Below are 16,102 nucleotides of genomic sequence, written 5' to 3' on the forward strand. Positions count from 1 at the left end.
TCACAGGTGTTCAATACATTTGTGTCATCTTACTTGGTTACATCCGCAGCAATAGGAACTCCTAGTAAACAAACTAATGAAATCAACCACTTTATGTAAGGGGTGCAAGATGACATTCTGAATCAGTGAAACAACTATTTATAGAGCACTATTTTTCTGAGGCCAGGCAAAAATTCAAAGAGTAAATGTTCTTCCAAAATGCTGCTTAATGCTTCAACATTATCCTACAAACCTTTAACACACCTTGGACATAACCTCTGGCATATATTAGACATTTTATTATTATCTTCTCAGCAAATCTGCAAAGAAAGTGTTTGTAATAAGTCTAGATAAGCATTTCTTTTACTCCACAGACACTGCATTTTCTGTCTTATTAAGCACAGGACAAAATTAGGATGAAACTCTTCAAAATTATCATCCAACTAGAAGTAGCAATTGGAATAGAACAATAAGGTAGAATTAAGCAGCAAGCAGACTTAATCTGAAACGCAAAGGACTGTGCATGAGGTTACAGGTGTGCTTCTTCAACCCATAGCTACACTTTGGGATACACCACTTGCAAACAAGGCAAAGTGGAAAAACAGAGCACAGTTTCCATGGCCTCCAAGAATTTATACAATGGCAACAAGCTAGCCTACAGCTAATTCACACTGGTAAACTGGGTCAGTGTTCCACCACTTAGCACTGCATACCTACGTGACATATGCAAAATATTTGCAAGACTACCCACGAGTTTAAAAATATCCAACTCTGTGCGGAAACAATATTTCCCCAAGACTTCAAAGCACACGTCTGATCACAATGATGACACACAGTAATGTGAAGTGGTATCACAAGCACAGAAAACAGATTTAGTGAATAGTTTAATCTCTACTTTGACAACTGGAGTGGCTATACTTGCTACTTCTCTGATTGTGTGTAAGAGTACACATGGCAGAACAGCTCACTCACCAGTTTGCCAGGCGAGGAAGAGGACTTGAACTCTTCAGAATAAGCCATTTCTTCATTAATTGTACTCTGATCTGGGCTTTCTGGCTGTTCATGGCCCATGGGCTCTGATGGGACAGACTCAGCAGCCAGACTGCCAAGATCTTCTGGGATAGAGCTTTCACTATTCAGATGAGAGCAAGAAGGCACTGGAGACTCTTCCTCACTAGCTATTTCTGAGATTCAACGGGAGGAAAAACAAGGCACATCAGAACTTGCAGCATCTTACATGCAGAGGCTGAAGGCATATAAGGCTGAAGGCATATAAGGCTGAAGGCAAACTTTCTATGCTGTCTGCATATAAAGTAGTAACTGCTACCAGTACACGTCAAACAAGCGTTATTGCACTCACCTAGACACACTGATGGTCAAATGTTTAGCAGGAACAAGCCTGTTTCCAGAGAAGTATGACTTAAAGCTATGATTTGTGCTCAAGACACAACTGGATGTGGCACTTAGTGCCCTGATCTAACTGGAAAGGTGGTATCAGTTAAGAGGTCGGACTTTATGATCTCACGAGGCCTGTTCCAACCCAAATGATTCTGTGCACCTGTGAAAACTGCCCAACATTCTTAGTGATTGCTGAATATCTAAAATAAAGAGGTTTTCAGGATATTCTAACATTTTCCAGACAATACACTCCAAAAAGATTATTAGGGAAACCTGTCCTTCCAGTTGACCATACAGAAGCAAGAGTCACTATTAGTCTGAAGAAGTCATGGAGGAGCATATAATCTGCAGGCCAGATCTTGAATTTAGAATTGATTGCTTCCTTTACAGTAGTTGCAGAAAACATTTTAATGTTATGATTTCATCATGAGTCTCTCAAATGGCAACAAACAAAATAATAAGTTGGGTTTTCAATATTCCTGTTTACTAAGTTCCGTAGGAGTCACAGCATTACTGAGGCAGCCATGGAGAACTATTCAGTGTCTGAGCAAAGGCTGGGGAGAGGAACTTTTCCTTCTGAAGCAGGGCTGAGCTCCAGTGCTTACTGGTAGATACAATCAGTAGAAAGCAAGGCTATTTCCTCACTTAGTGATGAGAATTCAGCATTTGTGCTGAATTTTTGCTCATTGGAACTTACTGACTCATACACGTATCATCTTTAAAATGTTTTACAATGTCTAAAATCCACATGACTGCTTTCAGCAACAAGTGTAATAGGGAAGTATTCTGAATTCCCTTTGCACATTCAAAGGATGTGCTGCCTGCTTTCAGCAAAGTGGGGGAAAAAGGAAAATAGGTATGTTTTTAGAACAATCCCTGAAATTATTTTCTCTCACTGCAATTCAATCCCTGTGCTTCTGCATGGTCCACTTAAAACTCAACTGTAAAGTTGTAGCTTCCAGCATCTGGGAATTCAATTTTCCCTCACAATAGCATCATTTATACTAATTAGATCCTAGCATACTTTACTACAGCTACACATTTCAAATAGGTTGCATTAACAACGGAGGGAAGAAAAAAACTGTTTCAATTTTTGGAAAACACAGACAATGGCAAAGCAGCCCCTGGCAGTAGCCATCCTCACAAGCAGTACTAAAGCTAAGAGGGAGAGACACTTTGCTCACTACTGGGGAAAATGGTTTTAACAGAGTTAAGGTCAGAAGACTACCAGCAAAAGATCATGCCATATTGCAGTATTTCTGCTTTGGAAGACAGAAATATAGTTTAAAAATTGTATGTAGAAGTGACCGATGGGCTTATGCTGCACTTTTCACTTGGGAGGATACACAGCAAAGGAGAAATACACATTTAACTATGGTGTAAAACAGGCTACAGAGTGCAGAAACTGAGATTCTAGGAGTGTCCAGAAAACAACCAAAATATCAGAAAAGGAAACAACTGCAAACCTAAGCAATCCCTGTGTCAAATCATGCTTCACTCTTGTCATATGTGTCACTTCCCTCCCTTTCCCGTTACCTTTGGGCTCAGTTCTCTGATCCCCCAGCTCTTTCTTGGGTATTTTGGTTTTGAGCAGCTCTTTGTCCCAGGCAGCCAGAGCCTGCTTTTCCATCCGCCGTATTTCTGCCTCCTCTGCATCCAGGCGGCGTTTCCACTCCAGCAGCTCTTCCGCGTGCTGTCGGCGCTGCATCAGCTTCTGCTCCCGCTTCGTGAGGAACCTGACAGGCAGAGCAGAGGCCAATGGCAAAGCAGCCAGCCACACTCGGAGACCCCAACACCCAGATACTCGACTGCTGCCACTGCCAGAACTGCACTTGTTCAGTTTGCTTTCTAGGATAATACCCACAATAACTACTATCTCCCAGACTTCTGGTGTGCTGCTGAAAAAACCCCACAAGAACCCAGGAGGGTTCTTTTCTCTGCAGCAGTAATGTCTACATCATACTGTAAACAGGCTGTTTACATTTTTTAAATCTTCAAAATCATTAAAAGTGCTACAAATTACGCACTAAACTGAAAAGAAAAAGTTCCCAATTTCAGGACATGAAAAGTACCTATGGTATTAAACTGGAACCTTCTAGAAAGCCGTGACCGCTTGAAAAATGAACTTTTCTTTTGCTAATCCCAATGACAGAAAAATTGTAACCTCACTTGCCCCACAGTTTTTTCCAAATATGTAAATATAAGAGAAGGTGATTCTACATTAATAGTCCTGCTGGAGCTTTAATCCTTCTGCCTTGAAGCATCATCTCTATGGATTGCCACACTTGGAATGTTAATTGTGAGCTGACAGCATCAAGAGAATAACGATGCCAGATTGTTTCTTCCCAGCTACTAACATATCTGGCTGGTAGTTTAAGAAGAAAAAAAAATTAAAGCTCATGCTGAAAATTAGCAGATATTTTCTTTCTGATAAATAGCTCTTAGGTGATTCTAAGATGAAACCTTAGAATTGACAAAACTCTCACAAGATTTCGTAGGGATGAATAGGTTTGTGTGCACACACTTGTTCTCTTTGCCAGCCCTTGTCTCATTTCTGAGCACTGAAGTAACCAAGACCATAGCACTTAACCTTTCAGACAGTAAATTGGAAGCAAGTTCAACATCAATTGCACACACTTCCTCTGGCATGCCAAGTCTAGAGAAGAGTGCCTATCAATCCATTCACCTCCTACACTGAAAGCTTCAAGAAGTCATAGAATCACTCTGTAGAAAGTACATGGCTTGCCAGCTAGAGAGAGTTTGTCATTGGTACAGAAGTTGTGGTGCTGTAAAAGGCAGACTTCAAAGACATGTGATGTTTCATTTTTGCAAACGTCTTTATAACTTTCAAGCCAGCCTAAGCACTTAGCATCAAAGTTTTTAAGCTGCAAAGCAGATAATAATCTCACTTGTGCTTTTTAATCTCTCACATTTCAAAAAACCCTTTTATTTACAGAGACTGGAATGGCCAAGCGACTAATGTGCAGGTCTTGCCTGCTAAGGGACATTTCTTGTTTGCTCACTTAGTGTTTGTTCTATTCCCTGGAAAAATGAGCTGGCAGTTGATCAGAAAGGTTAAGATTCAGATAAGTCCTCCTCTAAGACAGATTCAGACAAAGGGACCAAGTTATGACATGAAGAGAAAAGTTTCAGAAGCCAGTAAGAGACGCTCCCAATCTTCTTTCTGATGGTCAAAACAAGATGAGGTGAAAAACAGAAGCACCTGAGAATCTCTGAACATCTGCCATCTTCAAGCTGACAGATTCCATGATTTTGTGCATTATTTTATCACTTTCTCTAGACAAGCATCAAACATGGTCTACACTTAGGCAAAACTGACAGGCTGGTATCATTAACAGAGCAAACTACCAACAGTAATTGCATTACAAACATGACAGGGACAGCCATGACAATGCTGTGTCTTTCACCAGCACTATCAGATTTATCCACTCTTACTCTCACACACACATCAGTTCCAATTAGTCCAGTAGATCATGCGTTTGGAACTTGTTTTGGAGGTTATTACTGCAATAACCTCAACACAAAAAACAACTTTTTCTTCTTTCTTCACCTACTGTTTGATTTCACCAGAAAGTTTTGCAGTTTACTGGATCTTGAGAGAGGTAAGCCCAGTTGAAATAAAATGCAAGAGAAAGTCTGAAATAAATGGATTCAAAAGAGCAGGTCTCCTTAAAAGCAGATGTCAAATGAATTAACCTAGAAGACCACAAACAGGAGAAGAATCAATGAAATTGCCATGAAAATAATTACCACATAAGAATTACTTAATAAGAAAAATAAGTCAACAGAAGTGATGGGAGACAAAGAGGATTCCAACAAAAAACCCACAAGAAGAGGAGGATCAAAGCAGCATGGCCAAAGATGCAGACCCTTTCATAACCCTGGGGTTTTAAAGACCAGAGCCACAAAATAGCAGATGCATTGCCTTAATATTTATCGCAGTCTAGAGGGTTCCAGTTGCAATACCAAGCGTACACATTTATTCTCAAAAGCAGAAAAAAAATTGCAAAAGCACATCTGGCATCTACACAGCTGGAAATGTGGGGGAGCAATGAGGAAGCAGCAGCAGTCAGATTGCAGCAGCATGATTTCAAAGTCTGTTTCCTGGTGCTAACACCACACATTTTATCCATGCATTTCAAATATTAGTATTAACCTGCTGCTCTAAACTGTACTTGTACATTTTAAGGTATACTGACTATAAGCCCAAAGTATGCGGCTTCAGCAGCTATTCTGAAGTAGTAACCAGACAGCGGGAGCAAAGTGAACTGTCTGCCTGCCAGAACATAGCAGGAATAAGAGATTAGAATCCTGGAATGGTTTGGGTTGGAAGGGACATTAAAGATCATCTAGTTTCACTCCTCTACCATGAGGAGGAACTCCTTTTGCTAGACCAGGCTGCTCAAAGCCCCAGCTGACCTGGCCTCGAACACTTCCAGGGATGGGACAGGTTGTTTCTCAGGGTGACCTGTGCCAGTCTCCCAGCAAAGAACTTCTGTATATTTAATCTAGATCTACCCTCTCTCAGTCTAAAACCACTACCCCTTGCCCTACCACTGCAGGCCCCGGTAGAAAGTCTCTCTCCATTTTTCTTATAACCTCACTGTATATGCTGAAGAGGCACAATAAGGTGTCCCTGGAGCCTTTTCTTCTCCAGACTGAACAAGCCCAACTTTCTCAGCCCTTCTTCATAGGAAAGGTGTTCCCCCTCTTTGATTTTTTGTGGCTTCCTCTGGACCTGCTCCTACAGGTCCACATCCTTCTTGCACTGGGGACCCCAGAGCTGGATACATGACTGCAGGTAAGGTCTCACCAGAGCGGAGTGGAGGGGTAGAACCACCTCCCTTGACGTTTTCCAAGCAGCCCAAAATAGAGTTGGTTTTCCAGGCTGCAAGTGCACACTGCCAAGTCATGACCAATTTTTTGGTCCATCAGCATCCCCAAGTCCTTCTCTCAATCCATTCATTCCCCAGAGTGAACTGATACTGGGGATTACCCTGACCCACGTGCAGGGCCTTGCACTTGGCCTTGTTGACCTTCCTGAGGGTCACACTGGCCCACTCCTCAAGCTTGTCCAGGTCCCTGTGGATGGCATCCCTTCCCTCCAGCAAATCAACTGCCCTGCTCAGCTTGGTGCTGAGGGTGGAGTCATCCCCCGTCTATGTCATTGATAAGGAGCTGGAAACAGTGAGGCAAGTGTCAAACATCCACTGCTGAAGAACCTCTGGACTTTCTAGGACTGAACAGAGCATGCTCTATCAAAGAGTCTATCACTGGAGAAATATACAGTTACCTGACCAATTGGTTGTAGATATACAGCTGGAATTTGGGATGGAGGTTGGGAAAACAGACACTGAGAGAGGCCCAGTGGTGAGACGTAAAGACAGAGAAGAAGTAGTGAACAGGAGAGCAGTGTCTACAAAATAAGGAGGAAGAGTTTAAAACTAAGATAGCAATTAAGACAGAAAGAATGAGAAAAGGATAGCATCTAGCAAAGAACCTTAAATTTAATTGCATTTAACATTGTATAGTTAATACCCAACATCTGCAGTACAAAAACTATACACTGTTATGCAGAAGGTTACAGAACATACACTTACAACACTTCGTTTTCTGTTAATGAAAGACAAGCGACTTTCACACTGCTGTATTTTTCTTCAAATTTTGGAGAGTTTTATTACTTTGATGCAGATTTCCACAAGCACCAGTTAATATATCTCAGCCTGACCTTTCTCATGCTATTCTCTCAAAAGAGTTAATTATTGGTATTAAAGAGCATGCTGGTTTTGCAATATCAACAATTTGCTGGTCTGAAACTTCAAACACATTTTCATTCACCTGGCGAAACCTCAGTAAAATTATTTCTACAGTAAGGTAAGCACCAGTGAAAGAGCAAAGAAAAAAGAGATTAAATAATTTACTTCTAAAACAAACTGTTCCAGGAAGAGTCCAAGATACACCTGCCATTCACACGCTAGCTGCTAACTGGGATTTTTTGCAACAAAGTACAGACTTGATCTCAGAATATTCATATATCTCATTTGAAGTACTAACTGCAGAAGGAAAATACCTACTGCTTTAAAAAAAATCTTCATAACTTACAGCTCTGCTTAAAATGGTATTTCTTGAAAGTATTACCATTTTAAGCTAATTCCTAATGAATTATCAAATTTATAGAAAAATACCATGCTCCATTTAGCTCTACCAATTACAATGCAAGCTAAGAAGCACGCTAAGGAAAAGCAAATGAAAAAAAAGCATTTAATCCATTATTGCACAGATTATCATTAATGCTGCATATGCAAGGAAAGCCAGGGGAAAATGGTTAATTCTCTTTGACAGAGCATGCTCCTGTTCACATGCAGGCTACACAGACTCATCAGTTAAAGCGAAAACAGAGCTATTCTTTCATTCCCCTTTTAGCAGAAAACAAATATTAAAGCTGCCTCCTAAGTAAGGAAGCCAAAGGATTTCCACCTTGCTGTGGAGCACAGCAAATCCAGCATAGCAGGCTTTCCCAATTCCTTCCTCTAGTTCCTTTGTATTTATCATTCAGCTTCATCCCTTGTGCCCTATTTCCCACCCCAATTCCCCTCAAATGGCAGCTTGCTATCATTACATCCCACACCAAACATCTTACTCTATTGTTTTATGTATTTTACAAACCAAGATATTAAAAAAAATACCAAGTCAGCACTGTTTTTCAATCAATAAGCACTGTTATCACTACCAAAACACCTGCCAAAGGTGTGCAGCAACTGTATGATAGGAAAATCAAGTTTCAGAGAATCATTTACACTTACACAAAATACTTCCTACTTTGAACACGTACAACAACCCAAGATGTTTAAAACCATAAAACCAAAAATGCATGATCACATATACCACACAGAATTTCCATTTGTTCTACCATCTCAAATCCTGGTATCCAGCTTTTGAAAAGTATTCTCCAGGTGAGCAAATTTCCAACTACATAAAATAATAACCAAATGAGGACTAAAATATCTTTAAAGGTAGAACATACTTTATATCTGCTACTATCTCTTGCAATAGTAACAATTATCAATACGTAAGTCTTTATGCAATTGTAAATGTTGCTTAGAAATGAAGGTACTTCGAAAAAATAAGATTTCAAGACCAATATTGACAAAGCCACTACCTGATAACAAGTGGCAAAGGAAGCCTTGAATATACAGGTATATTTGTCATCGCTTTTAGTAACCACTACATTACTATGTCTCAAAGTTCATAAGCTGCAGATAGTTTTTTTATCACCATTTGAAATTTGTTGAATCTTGTGTGGGAAAAAAGATAAAGACACTCTTTTAACAAAAAAATAGGATCAGAAGAAAAAAAATATTTTCTTGAAACCCTAGAGGTCAACATGGCCTACAACTCACAAGCTTTTCAAGTCCCCATCTTAAGCCATTTACCAGTCTCAAAAGATACTTTGAGAATTTGCCACTATGATGATGGGGTGGTTTTCATACAGCTTGGAATGTCAGGAGTTTAGTCTGGAAATATGTCACCTTTTAATTATCAGTGATTTTGGCAGGTGGGTTTACCAGATGCTACCAGAGTAGACCGAATAAAACAGCAATCAACTCAGGCTAGACATGGAGGCCATGAAACTACAACATGTTTTTAGTTTTTCCTACTTATACCAAAGCCTCCCTTACTGCTACTGGGTTTTATTTTCATCATATTCAAATACATGCATGTGTGGGAAATGTGCTTCTCAAATGATTGCAAGCAAACGAGCTGCTAAGGAGCCAAGGACAGCTGGCCTTTACATGGCACTGCTTGTTTGTGATGTTTTATCCAGCTGTGTTTGGAGCCTCAAGAGAAAACACGTTACAAAGATCACCCACATGGACTAAAGTGCAGTGACTATCTTGGTTCTAAGCTCAAAATAACTGTTTAAGCAAAGACTACTTCTTGTGGCAACTGGCAGAAGCCAGACTTTCAATGGATTAGTCTCAAATAAGAATTTAGGGCTTCAAACTACTGAGCACAGGTGGGTAAAGTGTTTGGGATGTTTCGTGCACACAAATAATTCCTCCAGTGAAAGGCTGCAGAAATAAGTTTTTATCTAAAACAATTTAAAAGGTGAAATCAGGAGATTCATTTTAGATTTTCAGACCCAGAAACTGCACATAGATTTTGTTATTTCCTCTGGAGCCTAACAAATATTTTCAACAGTCTTCCAACCTGTGAACCACATATCTTCTCAGTCACATACATACTACCTCCATTAATACAGACCACCTCTGTTAATAAAGAAAATATTAAAGAATTCATCCTAGCTGATATTAATGCAATCAGAATTAAAATTCAGCAGCTGGATAATTAGATAGAAATCACATACCTGACAACCTCAATGCCTTTCTGTGAGACAGATCTGAAACTCAGTTACTAGTTGTTGCATGACAATTGCTATTCCAAGCCACATTTCAATTCAAGATAAAATTTGGCCCTGTAATTCCAGAGTCTCGCTCCCTATGTCTTTTCCTCTTTAAAGTAAAAGGGGAGATACAAAATAAAGGCACCATTTTGACCATTTGACTTCAGGTCTCTCCCATTGCAAGAGAAACTCTGACAAGCTGTGCAGTGAAGCCAGAACCCATCCACATTCCTCGTACCTACAAACATCAACGTCTCTTAAGCTGATGTGCTTTTACCAACTCTATCAAGCACAAAGAATATCAAACCCAATCTTCTACAATAAAACCTTGACCACTTGGTCACCATAATGTTTGAATCTTAGTACTCATGCAAGAACTGTAGCCTTTACATTATATTCAAAGATTAATATAGTTTTATTCATGCTTCCAATCAGCTGTTTTTCAGGCAATTCAGATCAAAGTGTGTGTGATATCAACACCACTAATATTTCTGATGGCCATTTTTAGTGCAGATGTGAGCCAAACCAATCATTAAAATAGCAAACTTTTGTAAAAGAAAAAAAGACATAGTTACTTTTCATCCATTCTGCTGCGCATTTTTTTCAGTTTTTGCATGATGCTGCTGGTCTCACTGCTGGAGATGGAGATTGGGGAAGGGCTGCGTGTTTCTGCATCAGTTGGAAGTGGGCTGGAACCATTGCTCTGCTTGATGTCATCCTCGCTGGGAAGCTCCTGCAATTAAAGTGTTAAAACAAGAATATTCCACAATCCTTTAAAAATCGTGTTAATTTAGCTTGCTTCTCTCTAGATTACATAAAACACTACTTCAGAAAAGTCTGTCCACTTGCAGATTTAGCTTCATTTTCCAACCTCATTTTTATTTGACACACAGCTTTTTAGTACGCCCTTTCTCTCCATAATTTAAGTCTTCCCCTAACTGTATCCAGAACCAAAAAAAAAAACCCACCCCCAAAAAACCCCCAAAACAACAAACCACCAGAATTCAGTTACCCAGACAGGAAACCAATCTTTTCTATAGTATTACTATTAAACTTGTGTCTTCTTAAAATGTTGTAAAGAGGCAGCCAGTTACCAAAACCTCATTTTGCTGCCTTCTAAAGTAGATGCAAGAAACTTAGCATAATTACACTAACACAGCAGGAAGTTTTGGGATTAGTGCTTATATTTAGGAGTTTGGGCCTGACAAATAATCAAACAAAAATCAACGTCTGAGAGATCTAAGCATCAAAAAACTCACATTCCTAAAGTCATTAGTTCAGCCTGAGAATGAACAAACACCATCTACTGTGCATTTAAAACATTTTGCAACTTCTCCAAAGGCATATCCTTGAGTGATGCTCTAAAGCAATTAAACAGAAATTGCTGAGATAAAGCAGTGAGACCATTTCAGGCAGACAAAACCTCCAAGTGATAGGTCCAATCTAGTAGCTTCCCATTCCTATAAACACTGAAGCTGCATGGCTGAAGAGGGAAGACTCCAGCTTCTGTGCTGAACACTCACCAGCTTGTTTTCTCCTGCAGACTTCAGTTTTTCCTGCAGTTTCATTGTAGTCTGACGGATTCGCTCGATTTCTGCCTGCTGTTTCAGGATGAGCTGCCTCTCCTTCCGAGCAGCCTTGTTTGCCTCCTGAAGACGCTTAATTTCTGCCTTTTAGGGATAAAAGATTCAGCATAAGAACACTGACAGACCTCTCTCAAGAACACACTCAAAACTGCCACAGTGCCCTTGCTATGGGGTTGACATGACTGCAATTACATGAGGAAGGAACTAGGCTGAACTTCAGTAGCAAAGAACTGAAGATCAATTAATACTTCAGAGTCTGAAGCATGAGATTACAGATAGAGAAGGACCCTTTAGAACAATGTGTTGAACCTGACAGAAATGCAAATAAAACTTACAGGTAAGAAATACTGCTGGTTCTCCATTCCTATATTGACAGTGCCTGAAACATTTAATGGATACACATGGCTTTCAACAGGACTTTCCTAGAGGGCATCCCTTACCTTTTCCTGCTGTAATCTCAGCAGCAGACCACGCTGCCTCTTTCGAATAGGAGGCATCTTATCATCTTCTCCCTTGTCTCGCAAATGCCTGCAAATAGATTGGAAGAAAGAAGTAAAAATAAAGTAATAAGATTACTTTATAATAATAAATAATAATAAAGTTAACATGGAAGAAGTGCACAACAGGCCTTTAAAGTGAAAAATCCTTGGCATGCTCTCTGGTGGAATACTTTGCACTGTTTGGTCAGACAGGCACAGCAAAAAGGCCAGTGCAGGGAGTAGGAGATCTCACAAGAATGGGCAGAAGCTCTGCAGAGGTAGCACACTCGCCGTTTGAGAAACATAAAAGGAAAGACACTTGGCTCACTACCTTTGTCAAATCCACAATAACAAGAAATTGTAAGAAAATGTCTGCTGAACAATGGTACTCTCATGCTGAGAAAATTACTGATTAATCTGGCCACTGCTGTTCACTAATATCAGTGGGTACTTCAAGTGGACTTCAGGAAAAAACAGTCTTAGATGGGAAACAAATCACTAAGTACAACATGTATCCAGATTCACAAAGTGTGGCCTGAGTCAACTAAAATGACCTCAGATACACATCAAGAAAAGAAAGGTCAAACTGTTTGACAGTTCCATACCTTCCTGGATTAAGATATGAAAGTGTTGGCAACTACACTTGGCAACTACCTTCTCTAACTGACAACAAACATCTGATCTTCTACTGTTTCAGTGACATTCTCTCTTAATCAAACCACATTCAACATAGATATCAAAGCACACTTATAAACTGGGTCCTGTTCTTTCCAAGTCCCAGTAACAATTGTACAGAATACTGACATCAGAAGATCAGTTCAACCATTAATACTTAATAAGGGAGAGGTAAGGTGGAAACAAAACCTTGAAAAGTAGAAGGGAATGGTCAGTCAGCAGTAACATATATTCAGAGCTGCCTTACTTTTTCTGGTGTTCCAGCCAAGCCAGTTCAGCCTTGGTCTTCTCCTTGAGAGCCTTCTCCCGGAGCCGGAGCAGCGAGGACTGATGAGCTGCTCGCATTTCCTCCTCTTTCATGTACTGTCTTACCATCTCCATGGTAAACTTAGAGAAGCTATCCTGCCCCCCTGAGAATGGCATGCTTAGCTCCTAGAAGGAAAGACAAAGTTGGCATGGTAAGACAGAAATGCCAAGGCATTTTTTCAATTACAAAGTGCTCGTGTGTGTGGGTATATACAAAGATACACAAAAATAGAAGCAGGAAGGGAAGCTGTTTCTTCTCTGAGCTTTCTGCAGACCAGCTTTTTCTGCCCTGTGCTGTGCGACAGTTTTGGGAGGTTCCCACTTTGGCCAGAGAGATGAGGCCTCCTCTTGTATTTCCTAGCTGCATGTTAGCATAGTTGGAGGACTTAATCCACTGGGCTTTTAAAACCTACCTCAAGTAGTCACTCCTCCTAAGCCACAAGGTAGAGGCCTGGATGGACTCTTCCATAAGTCATCCCACTTGCACAACAGTGACATACAGCATGATTCATACACCTCTCTGTTTTGAGATGCTCAGAGAACCACAGGGAGGAAAAGAACCCTCAACTCTGCAAACACAGCTAAGAACAGTTCGCTTGAAGCTTATTGGCTTAACCATGTGAGTTCAGTTAATGTAATTTAACTTAACTATGGTTGCCCGATCTACCTTGATAGATGACAGAGCTGTTTTGTCTGGGGACACTTCCTCATCAGAATCATCACGACTGCCCCGCTTCTTCTCCAGGTTATTTCTGCGATGACTCTCAGAGGGCAGCAAAGACCGAAAAGATTTTTCTTCAATCTCATCCTCTGTCATGGACTCATCAAATTTCAGGGAGTACTCTGTTGCAACAGAAGCGGAATCTGAGGGAGAAATCAGGGAAGTAGCTTTACACTCAGGTATGCACCAGGAATGCAATTTTAGTCTGTCTCATCTCAGTAAAGTTAGGGGGGGCAGAAAGACAGGGAGATAACTAATGTAGAAAAATGGGCGTTTAGGAAAGAGGGATTTTGAGTTAGAGGACATCTGTTATCCAGCTTTGAGAGACCTAGCAGACTTGTGTACACAGGTATAAACACATCCGGAGTTGCTGAAACATTCGGTGTTGTGCCTGCAGGTTCAACAAGTGAGCATCTGGCTAAGCTAACACAGCAGGACCTCAAAGGTTCCCATCTCACCGTGCAATCCTTTGTTACTCTTAAGAGACTACCATTCACCTGGGGTTCAGCTTTCGTCACACACATTCCCTCATTTATTTCAGAAATTAGTTCTGAAACGGCACCGCCCTGCCTCCCTCCCCCCTTACCACCTTCAGACCCAGCATATACCAGCAGTGCAACCAACCTTTTTCGTCTGGCAGGGACAAAACACTGTCACTGGGCAAGGAATCATCTGCAGCAGTCTGAGCCTGCTCTTCAATGCTGCTGGTTGTCTTCTCACGACGGGAAAGCTTCTTCTCGTTCTCCTTAGAAGATGGAACGGAAGGACTCTCCTGGCAGCTGCTGGTACTACTGTGTTATCAAGACACGATTTTTTAAAAAGTGACTTTGCACATTTCAAAATACTTTTATTACATTACTACTGTACACACATGATTAGCATCACAACAACAAACAACATGCAGAGGGTTTGGTTTTGGCTTTAAAATGCAGCTTGGCTACTTTAAAATTCCATCGAAATACTGATTGTTTTTTCACTCTAGCTTAAAATCCATGTGGTTTGAAGGTGTGCACATCCTTCACGTGGCAGTGAGTAGTGATTATAAACCAATGCAAACAAATTTTCTTTCGTATTTTAAAAGAATGAGTTAGAAATTCTGTTTTAGAAGTCAGGAAAACTACAGAGGACAAAATTTTTCCAGTTCAAGATTGGAGAAGGGATGTGAGAAACTTCATGGAACCTAACTAAATCAGGTAAGTGAATAGGACACAAAAAGCTTCTTACCTCTGATCATGAACCTTTGATCTTGAGGACTCAGAGTAGCTATCAAACATTGGTGAGTATGTCTGTTTCGAGTCACCTGTCTCCCCTTTACCTTGTGATATGGCACCGGACTCACATTTCCTAGAAATGAAAAGCATTTGGGATAAATCTGCATTGTCTTAAACATAGGAGTAATACAGTTTTCGTGAGTTTTCATCAGTTTACTAGAAGTAGTAACAGCTAAAATTTCTGCTAAAGGATTTCTTAAAGCTTAAACTAGTTAAATCATCCCACAAAACATTCAGATCATCTTTTTCTACTCTTTTATGTAGAGTTTCACAGAACCAGTTAATGCCACCTTTGGTGTACGCTATTAAGGGCACAAAGATGGAATCTAAGTTCATCTTAAATGCTAACTCATTATGGCATCTTAAAAGTTTTCTGCAATAATAGGTGAAGCAAAACCTAACAAATCTTACTTCCCCCTTCCCAAGATGTGAAACATGAAGCCAAACCTGTTTGTATCAGCTCGGGCCCTCAGCTGCTTCAGGAACTCTGAATGGTGCTGCCGCTGCTGGTCAAACAAGGTGGTGACAGGAGCAGCTGGGGCACTGACAGTGTCCGAGATCTGCGTCCGTGCTAATTCTGTCATCTGAGTACAACAAAAAACATGGGAATACAGTGAGCTTATCAGCATCAAAATGCTTCTGGAAGAGAAAATAATCGTTCTGAGAGGCAGTTTAGTGATTAATAACAACTGTGTAAGATGTGGGGTTACGGTGGCTTGTAACTACACACGTTGCTTCTGGTTGTAGGGGTGCATACTGCTCTGTGGATACATATTCCTCCACACTCCATTCCTTTACACATAATAAATTACAGTGTACTTTCAAAAATATTCCCAGCACATTGGTGACTCATGTTTCCACTGCTGCATTCCAGTTAACATAAAAGGCTGTTCAACTGAGTACCTGGAGTCACTTGTGAACGGAGATGGAAAAGCTACTCTGCTGACCCAGCATCAGTGACCAGGTCATCCCCATCAGCCTCTCCACTAGCACCTCTTATGCTCAGACTTCAAACTTCAAGTAAGCCTTGAAGAGATTAAAACCCTACACCAAACAAAAGCTGTCTCTGTTTCTTCTGCATTGTTTCTTAAATGGTTTCTATCCACTTCAGCTCTAAAAACTACAATTGTTTCTCTGTCTTTATCCAAGACCTCACTACCTACTCTCAATGACCAATACACTGCATCTATTTGAGGTGTCTGAGCTTTTCTGCTCCTTTAAGCCATTCTTGACTACTCAAAAATTATTTAAACTTCACATAT

At 40.5% G+C, this 16,102-nt stretch overlaps 1 protein-coding gene across 9 annotated transcripts in view; it reads right to left on the reverse strand.

Moving 5' to 3' along the window:
• CEP350 (centrosomal protein 350) overlaps nt 1–16,102 on the reverse strand; it is a 73,023-nt gene that overhangs the window by 20,435 nt on the left and 36,486 nt on the right. For all 9 annotated transcript variants that reach the window (XM_069022437.1, XM_069022436.1, XM_069022442.1 and 6 more), the window contains 10 exons: nt 15,288–15,424; nt 14,794–14,913; nt 14,194–14,360; nt 13,516–13,712; nt 12,790–12,974; nt 11,829–11,916; nt 11,326–11,472; nt 10,378–10,535; nt 2,914–3,113; nt 952–1,163 (listed from right to left, as the gene is read on the reverse strand). In XM_069022437.1, coding sequence (XP_068878538.1) covers nt 952–1,163; nt 2,914–3,113; nt 10,378–10,535; nt 11,326–11,472; nt 11,829–11,916; nt 12,790–12,974; nt 13,516–13,712; nt 14,194–14,360; nt 14,794–14,913; nt 15,288–15,424 — 1,611 coding nt within the window. The remainder of the gene's footprint in view (nt 1–951; nt 1,164–2,913; nt 3,114–10,377; nt 10,536–11,325; nt 11,473–11,828; nt 11,917–12,789; nt 12,975–13,515; nt 13,713–14,193; nt 14,361–14,793; nt 14,914–15,287; nt 15,425–16,102) is intronic.

This window comes from Aphelocoma coerulescens, chromosome 8 (genome assembly GCF_041296385.1).
Source record: "Aphelocoma coerulescens isolate FSJ_1873_10779 chromosome 8, UR_Acoe_1.0, whole genome shotgun sequence".
Lineage (NCBI taxonomy): Eukaryota > Metazoa > Chordata > Aves > Passeriformes > Corvidae > Aphelocoma > Aphelocoma coerulescens.